Below are 10,188 nucleotides of genomic sequence, written 5' to 3' on the forward strand. Positions count from 1 at the left end.
TCTACATCGCTCCTAATCCACTCCACATCGCCTCTTTACCCACTCTACATCGCCCCTTTATCCACTCTACATCGCCCCTTACTCCACTCTACATCGCTCCTTTATCCACTCTACATCGCCCCTTAACCCACTCTACATCGCCCCTTACTCCACTCTACATCGCCCCTTTATCCACTCTACATCGCCCCTTTATCCACTCTACATCGCTCCTTTACCCACTCTACATCGCTCCTTTATCCACATCGCCCCTTACCCACTCTACATCGCCCCTTTATCCACTCTACATCGCCCCTTTACCCACTCCACATCGCCCCTTTGTCCACTCTACATCGCTCCCTAATCCACTCCACATCGCCCCTTTATCCACTCTACATCGCTCCCTAATCCACTCCACATCGCCCCTTTATCCACTCTACATCGCCCCTTTACCCACTCTACATCGCTTCCTAACCCACTCCACATCGCTCCTTTACCCACTCCACATCGCCCCTTAACCCACCTTACATCGCTCCTTATCCACTCTACATCGCCCCTTTATCCATCTTACATCGCTCCTTTACCCACTGTACATCGCTCCCTAACCCACTGTACATCGCTCCTTTACCCACTGTACATCGCCCCTTTATCCACTCTACATCGCCCCTTTATCCACTCTACATCGCTCCTTTACCCACTCCACATCGCCCCTTTCACCACTCCTCATCGCTCCTTTATCCACTCTACATCGCCCCTTTATCCACTCTACATCGCTCCTTTACCCACTCCACATCGCCCCTTTATCCACTCTACATCGCTCCTTTATCCACTCTACATCGCCCCTTTACCCACTCCACATCGCCCCTTAACCCACTCTACATCGCTCCTAACCCACTCTACATCGCCCCTTTATCCACTCTACATCGCTCCCTAACCCTCTCTACATCGCTCCCTAACCCACTCTTCATCGCTCCTTAACCCACTCTACATCGCCCCTTAACCCACTCTACATCGCCCCTTAACCCACTCTACATCGCCCCTTTATCCACTCCACATCGCTCCCTAACCCACTCTACATCGCCCCTTTATCCACTCTACATCGCCCCTTTATCCACTCTTCATCGCTCCCTAACCCACTACACATCGCTCCCTAATCCACTCCACATCGCCCCTTTATCCACCCTACATCGCCCCTTTATCCACTCCACATCGCTCCTTTATCCACTCTACATCGCTCCCTAATCCACTCTACATCGCTCCTTTACCCACTCCACATCGCTCCCTAACCCACTCTACATCGCTCCCTAACCCACTCTACATCGCCCCTTATCTCCCTCCAATCCGAAAAATCTAAGCTTTCTTGCCCCTTCAAATACTCTGATAAGGAGACTTACTGTCAGTACTACGAGAAGCAAATTAGTGACACTACTAAGAAGCTTAAAGAATCTGGGAAAAAAGAAAATGAAATCGCTGAAAATCACAATATAAAGTTTAATAAAACATGTCTAGAAGAGTGTATAAATGCTCACAAAAAACATCCTCCATCTCCTGCCTTGAAGTCTGTTGAAGAGAAGATTGTCCAGCTTGGTCACCTTGCTGGTAAGCTTGGCGGATTTGTTGGTGAAAGTGACAGTGTTAACAAAGCCGTTAAGAATGCTATTATCGCTGTAATTAACAGTAATGAAGAGCTTAAAAATGAATACTCTTCTCATGTTACTACCCTTTCTGAGTCTGTCAAATCTGCTGACCAGGCTGTTGGCACCGTTGAAATTGAGCAGCTTAGTCAGCGAGTTAGTCAAGAAATTACTCTAATTACTCAACGTATTAATAGCCCTAAAAACCTTCCTAATAATCTTCCTCCTTCCCCCTCTCCCTCTGCTGACTCAGCCGAATTGCAGCCCAAGTTGGAGGCTTTGAAGGAAGTGCAGAAGCTTTGTGAAAATTATGAGAATCTTAAGAATGCAAAAGATGAGCCTAAAAATCTCCTTGTTAATCTTTGCACTGGCCTCGAAACATTCCTCGGCTTCAATTCTGAGACTAAAGGCTACGACGGCACTGGGATTGTGTACTCCGACTTGGACAGGCTGTGTGACGGGGTGATGGGATTTTTGTATCAAGTGCTTAAGGATGTCAGCGATAAACAGCCTTACGAAACAGGTAAGGAATACTTAAATACATTAGTTAGTAGCACTTTAAAATCAAATTTGAACTCAGGTCACGATGGTTTTTGCAAGGCGTTTCCCATGGTGACTGTCAACGTCAACCGGTACAACCAGGCAGTGAAGTCGTCGAATGAGAACATAAAGAAAAAGATGGAAAAGCTTCAGAGTGAGATGAAAGTGTTCACGAAAAACGCATTAAAAGGCATTTTGCCGAAGGCAGATGAGAATGATTTTCAAAAGGTTCTGCAGGCTGTGGATACTGTCAACAGGGAGTTAGACAGCTGCAAAAATTACGCCAAAGTTTTCACTGACGCTTTGAACATCGATGACAAGAGTGTAAATGACGCAGTCGATGAACTCCATTCTCCTTTATCGGTAAGAGTCAAGGATGCGTTGCGGACCGTCAAGCAGGAAAGTGAGCAACTGGGTAGGTTGGCTGAGAGACAGCAGGGCACGTTGAAGGAGACGGCTGAAAAAGTAAAGAAGACTTTGGGTGAGTTAAAAGTAAGCGTTGATTGCAAAATAGGCGACGACGTGAAAGAGTTTGTGGATGAACTGAAGAAGAAAGTGAAGCCCATTAAGAAGCATTTAGATGACATTACGACTGAGCTTTCTCAATACGTTATCGAGTTGCAGACGTGGATGGAAGACACGAAAAAGTATATTAATGAAGTTAAGGATACGCACGTTAAGAGAATCGTTAACGAGACCACGGACAGTCTTACTGGCAAAACAAATTTGATTGAGGATGAGAGACAAAAGGTGTTGAAGTTGAAAAAAGATCTTACTACTCATATTGAAAGCGTTAGAAGTATTGTTAAAGACAAGGTATCGGATGCAAAGACTGCGAAAGTTGCGCAGCTGGACGGGTGGAAGAAGGCAGCCGGGAGCGTTGTGGAGGAAGCGAAGAGGAAGTGTATGCAGATTGGTGGGATGGTTGTGACTGATGGTACAGGTAACGGGGAAATTTATAAGTTAGCGAAAGAGATGCAAGATAAGGCTGAGGAGCTCAGAGTGGCGGCGAAGCATATTAAGGCGGAGATTGGGGGATGGGTTGGGAATGCTACTAAAGCTGTTGGAGAATTAGAGGATGTACTAAAAACTGATTTGTATCACGTGAAAGATAATATTGATAGTGGGATACTCAAATATGTCAATGGGTTGAGAGATGCGTTGACTAAAGGAATGGAAGCCTCAAGCGGACGCGGTACATTTGGTTATAATCAATTGATAGGTGCACTCACGGGTAAATTAGGAGAACAGCTGCCGAAGTTTAAGGAAGCGCTTGTAACGACGCAGCGAAGCAACGACGTCGGCACTTATCTGGAAAAAATCTTGTATGATCTTCAGCAGTCGAAAACTACATTGACAAAACCTTTAGAAGCCTTGAAAACGGCTTTTTATAATGATATGCAGGCTCAAGTCGAAACGCATTTACCAAAAGTCGATAATGAGGGTACAACAAAAGTACAACTTACGAAGCTTTCCAGGTCTTTCTACAACGCTCGAACGGACGGCAAAGACATCACCAAGCAAACAGCACTTAAAAAAGCGATCGAAAAAATTGAAACCGACGTGAATGCAAAATTGCTGGACGACGAAGGCGTCAGAGGTAGCATTGAAGGTGAAAACAGTACCTTCACTTCCCCCTTTACCAAAATCGAACAACAGCTCCAACAGATCGCCGGGCTGGTTGACAGCGATAAAAAGCAGTCGGGGATACCGGGTGATGGGCAAAAGGAAGGCGTCATAAACTACTTGGATGATGTTACGAGTATGCTTGCCGAAGATCCCGTTACCCTCAAGTCCGATATAAAATCTGCCCACGCCTCTATCAAAGGCCTCGAGACGATCAAGGGTGAAATCACTACCGCGCTGGACGGTATCGACACCTACGTCTCAAACATCTCAGTTTCGCACATAACCAATGGCCTGAATAACGTATCCACCGAAATCACGAAACACCTTGGAGATCTCGAGCAAGCTATAGATCAAACCACGAATGCCGTCCATGCGAAATTGATCGCTCTGAAAGACGATAAAATTGGTAACGCTGCGAATAGCAAGACAATCAAGGAGAACACCTTACAAGCCATTTCTGACAAACTTGACAAACTTCAGAAGGGCCTGGTGACAGATGCCGTCAAAGAGACCAAGTCGCTGCTTGATACCTACTTGACGAAAGCTGAGGAACACTACACGAAAGAGCTGAAATCTCACCTCAACACTCAAGTAAAACAAGCCATCGAGACGCTCACCACCCACTCGCAAAAGCAATACTTCCTCTCCACGGTGTCACTCCTGTCCGAGTACTCCAATAGAGTTGAGAAGGAGTTGAAGCCGTTGCCGCAAGAAATTAAGAACGATTTGGAGAGAGGGCACAAAGGGTTCATGAATGTATTTGCAGCCAAGTTCGTAAGCAATATTGAGAAAATTAAGCCGATCACCGCCACTTCCTTCACTCAGAAGGGCTCACTAAAAATATCTCCAGTAAGTCAGGCTGCTAAAGAACTAAACAAGTCTCTCACATACTGCTTCCAAAGTCTCAACAGGCAGGCTGATATAACTGCTGACGTCGACTTAGCCGAGCCGGCGAAGACGGCTCTGATCACTGTCCTCGGTAGCATTCAAACGTCTAATCACTTCGATAACACCTTTGTAGATAATTTAGTGTCACTTAAAAATACAATGCACGAATTCAATCCTAGAACGTACGGGGACAGCAACAACCCTTGGCTACTAGATGCACTTAAGAAGGGTCTGTCGTTTCTCATTGATGAACTTCAAGTGGCGTACGTGAGCGTGTATGATGGCCATGAAGATTACATTGATTTCAATAAACTGTTTGATCCTCCGATCAACGTTTCCATGAATGTCAATCAGAAATCCGAGCTGACTGACGTAGGCAGAAAGCTGTCGAAGGTCTGCCTTACCATACTCGGCATTATTTTTGAAGACATCAGTACGTTGAAAAAATGCTGTGGTACCAAGTGTAAATCGGATCAAATTAATACATCAACTACACTTGGTGAGTTCTTCTCCGATCACGGTTATATAGTGTCGATGAGAGGTAAGCAGCATGGTGAGTTGCGGGATAAGGAAAAAATGAGAGGCTTCCATATTTATAAGATCCTCACCGATGCGATTACAGGCGCAGATAAGATCATTGAACACATGAAGAAGTGTGAATCAAACAAAAGGGTTGGACAAGATGAGCCGATAAAAGCTGAGAAGTTTGCCATCATCGACCTCCTTAGTTGCATCTATCAGCACATAGAGCAATACAATGAGGTCTGCCATATCGCTACATTCTCTGCTACCAGATCACCGTGCTCAGTATACGAGATGCTCATTTGGCTCAGCGGACTAACGCATAATCGCGTATGTTCTGCCATGGTTGGGAAAACGTTCTTGGATCTATTAAAGGACCCAGCTAAGGAAGCTAGGGAGACGCAACAAGAGGGAGAAGTGGACGAACCTATAGTCCTAGAAGTGGACCCAAACTCGATATCTCTTGACGCATATCCAAAGAGCATAGAATTTGTCAGACTTGATGCGACACTGACACGTATATGTTCAAAAGCGTACGATCTTATTTGCACAATCGTTGGAACGGGAGACGAGTACACCACGTACGGCTGCGACTACTCTAACAATTCGTTCAAGCTGAAATATCCCAGCGATCCTGCCGCTTGCTTCGACATGTTGCTCGACATCCTTCGTCGCCTACTTCCGCAGCTCAGATATTTGTCCAGTCGTTGTGACGTAGCAACTGAGCACCACGGTTGGCGGAATTGCGAGTACGGCAAGGAAGTTCCTACAAGCACATCGCATTGTATCAACGAAACAGAGGGCCAGGCAAACACGAAACCAAAGTGCCAACCAAATTGCCAGGCAAACACTAAAGTAAGCTGCCAGCCAACTTCACCACTGATGTCTTATTTGAACGATTGTCTACCAGGCCACTTGCCTCATCAACTCATTAGAATCGGCTGCAAGTACGAGTGCTCCACATGCCCGACCACTTCTAAGAAGGGAATGCCCTGTCTGACTCCTCTCGGTTTTAGAGGGTTTTCTGGTAGCACGAAACAGGGTAAAGATCTTTGTGAAGCAATTAGACTTTTCTTCGGTAGCGGTCTGATTTCAACTCTGCTGTGTCTCACTCCCAAGCCACCATCCACATTACCGGAGCATTTTGGCTTTACCTTGTCACTCATAGAATGCCTTGAAACTTCAGAGAAGAAAACAACTGTTGATGGCGTCACAGTGAAAGCGGCATTTACAACATCAATAACGAAGCTGTCCGTACAGCTTTACACTGCACAATCCGACTTAACCAATGCTATAAGTAAGGCGTACGGCCCGACGGCCTCTGACCATGGTGAATGCGAGCATTCACATCTTAGAAATCTTACAAGTGCTCGTAGCTGCAGACAAAAATCAAACAAAGATATCGAATGCGCTCCTTACCTATACACCATGTGTCACGATGCGTATTCCTACTTGGCCGCCAAGCATACCGATGTCTATCTGTCGTGGGCCATCTATTTACCATGGGATTTTTGGAAATATCTCAAACACTTATACGACAGCTTCTGCAATATAAACTGCGCAGATTGGGGGTGTCGCCAGTGTTTACAAGGCACAGCATGTAATAGTGGCAAACACGGACAGAGCGAAACGAATAGTGATGGCATCCGTAAGTCGTATTGCCAATGCCCCTCTATCGTTGGCTGCAAAGGTGTGTCTCCAACGCTGTACCAATATGGATTCAGCTTCCAAGATGCATCTTCACTGAATCACGCAACTTATCCTAATACGTGCACTGATTTCTGCTCTCAGCTGGACAAGGTGTTGAAATCGAATTACTTCGTTAAGCTGTTCACGGAATGTGACAACTTCATTTGGACCATCAGAGAACCGTTCACCTACTTGGTCCTCGCACTCTGGTCACTATCGCTCTTCTACCTCATCTGCGTGATGGTTGGCAGACTGGATGTGCTCCACATACGCTCACACCTGAGGATACCGTCATCGCACAGGATAACGGCGCAGTCATTGTTGGCTGCAGCGCAAGTCGGAAGGCTTGCCAAAATATCGTATCTACAACCATGATCATCGTCACATTTGTAATTCACAACAACTCACGTAACATCTCACCTACTCACCTAACTGACAAACGTAGTCTAATGTCTCAAATTACTCTAGCGGCAACCTGTGAACTAGGTAGTACATAAATTAGGTGATGAGTAAACGACAATGCAACATGTTGACCTAGCACCCAGGCGAGGTGCTGACCTAGCACCCAGGCAAAGTGCTGACCTAGCACCCAGGCAAAGTGCTAACCTAGCAACCAGGCAAAGTGATAAGCTAGCAACTAGGCAACGTGCTAACCTAGCAACCAGGCAAAGTGCTAAGCTAGCACCCAGGCAAAGTGCTAAGCTAGCAACCAGGCAAAGTGCTAAGCTAGCAACCAGGCAAAGTGGTAAGCTGGCAACCAGGCAAAGTGCTAAGCTAGCAACCAGGCAACGTGATAAGCAAGCACCCAGGCAAAGTGCTGACCTAGCACCCAGGCAAAGTGCTAACCTAGCAACCAGGCAAAGTGCTAAGCTAGCATTCAGGCAAGTTAATGGTTACGGCAGCGGTGACATGGTCACGGCAGCGATTACATGGTCACGGCAGCGATGACATGGTCACGGCAGCGATGACATGGTTACGGTAGCGATGACATGGACACGGCAGCGATGACATGGACACGGCAGCGATGACATGGACACGGCAGCGATGACATGGACACGGCAGCGATGACATGGACACGGCAGCGATGACATGGTCACGGCAGCGATGAAATGGTCACGGCAGCGATGAAATGGTCACGGCAGCGATGAAATGGTCACGGCAGCGATGACATGGTCACGGCAGCGATTACATGGTCACGGCAGCGATGACATGGTCACGGCAGCGATGACACGGTCACGGCAGCGATGACATGGACACAAGTGGTGATTATTACCCACTCTACATCGCTCCTTAACCCACTCTACATCGCCCCTTATCCACTCTACATCGCTCCCTAACCCACCTTACATCGCCCCTTTACCCACTCTACATCGCTCCCTTATCCACTCTACATCGCCCCTTTACCCACTCCACATCGCCCCTAATCCACTCTACATCGCTCCCTAACCCACTCTTCATCGCCCCTTTATCCACTCTACACCGCCCCTTAACCCACTCTACATCGCCCCTTTATCCACTCCACATCGCCCCTTTATCCACTCTACATCGCTCCCTTATCCACTCTACATCGCTCCCTAGCACACTCTACATCGCTCCCTAACCCACTCTACATCGCCTCTTAACCCACTCCACATCGCCCCTTAACCCACTCCACATCGCCCCTTTATCCACTCTACATCGCCCCTTATCCACTCTACATCGCCCCTTATCCACTCTACATCGCCCCTTAACCCACTCTACATCGCTCCCTAACCCACTCCACATCGCTCCTTTATCCACTCTACATCGCTCCCTAATCCACTCTACATCGCTCCCTAACCCACTCCACATCGCTCCCTAACCCACTCTACATCGCCCCTTTATCCACTCTACATCGCCCCTTTATCCACTCTACATCGCCCCTTTATCCACTCTACATCGCTCCTTTACCCACTCTACATCGCTCCCTTATCCACTCCACATCGCTCCTTAACCCACTCTACATCGCCCCTTAACCCACTCTACATCGCCCCTTTATCCACTCTACATCGCTCCTCTATCCACTCTACATCGCCCCTTAATCCACTCTACATCGCTCCTTTACCCACTCTACATCGCTCCCTTATCCACTCCACATCGCTCCTTAACCCACTCTACATCGCCCCTTAACCCACTCTACATCGCCCCTTTGTCCACTCTACATCGCTCCCTAACCCACTCCACATCGCTCCCTAATCCACTCTACATCGCCCCTTTATCCACTCTACATCGCCCCTTATCCACTCTACATCGCCCCTTTATCCACTCTACATCGCCCCTTCATCCACTCCACATCGCCCCTTTATCCACTCTACACCGCCCCTTATCCACTCTACATCGCTCCCTTACCCACTCTACATCGCCCCTTATCCACTCTACATCGCCCCTTTTATCCACTCTACATCGCTCCCTAACCCACTCTACATCGCTACCTAACCCACTCCACATCGCTCCCTTACCCACTCTACATCGCCCCTTAACCCACTCTACATCGCCCCTTATCCACTCTACACCGCCCCTTATCCACTCCACATCGCCCCTTATCCACTCCACATCGCTCCCTAACCCACTCTACATCGCCCCTTTACCCACTCTACATCGCCCCTTTATCCACTCTACATCGCTCCCTAATCCACTCTATATCGCCCCTTAACCCACTCTACATCGCCCCTTTATCCACTCCACATCGCTCCCTAACCCACTCTACATCGCTCCTTTACCCACTCTACATCGCCCCTTTATCCACTCCACATCGCTCCCTAATCCACTCCACATCGCCCCTTTATCCACTCTACATCGCCCCTTAACCCACTCCACATCGCTCCTTTACCCACTCTACATCGCTCCTTTATCCACCCTTCATCGCTCCTTTATCCACCCTTCATCGCCCCTTAACCCACTCTACATCGCCCCTCAATCCACTCTACATCGCCCCTTTATCCACTCCACATCGCCCCTTTATCCACTCTACATCGCTCCCTTATCCACTCTACATCGCCCCTTTACCCACTCTACATCGCTCCTTACTCCACTCTACATCGCCCCTTTATCCACTCTACATCGCCCCTTTATCCACTCAACATCGCTCCCTAATCCACTCTACATCGCTCCCTAATCCACTCTACATCGCTCCCTAATCCACTCTACATCGCTCCTTTCTCCACTCTACATCGCTCCTTTCTCCACTCTACATCGCTCCTTTACCCACTCTACATCGCTCCATAACCCACTCTACATCGCTCCCTTACCCACTCTACATCGCCCCTTTATCCACTCTTCATCGCTCCCTAAC

The 10,188-nt window shown here is 47.8% G+C and overlaps 1 protein-coding gene across 1 annotated transcript; it reads left to right on the forward strand.

Annotated features, from left to right (window-relative positions):
* Positions 1-1,477: 1,477 nt before the first annotated feature.
* On the forward strand, positions 1,478-7,253 carry BBBOND_0004490 (hypothetical protein, conserved; the record flags this gene model as incomplete). The annotated part of the gene is made up of 2 exons (XM_012915281.1): positions 1,478-1,489; positions 1,536-7,253. The coding sequence occupies 2 exons, from the start codon at positions 1,478-1,480 to the stop codon at positions 7,251-7,253; spliced, it is 5,730 nt and encodes a 1,909-aa protein (XP_012770735.1).
* Positions 7,254-10,188: the final 2,935 nt, after the last annotated feature.

This window comes from Babesia bigemina, scaffold Bbigscaff_73153 (assembly GCF_000981445.1).
Source record: "Babesia bigemina genome assembly Bbig001, scaffold Bbigscaff_73153".
Classification (NCBI taxonomy): Eukaryota; Apicomplexa; class Aconoidasida; order Piroplasmida; family Babesiidae; genus Babesia; species Babesia bigemina.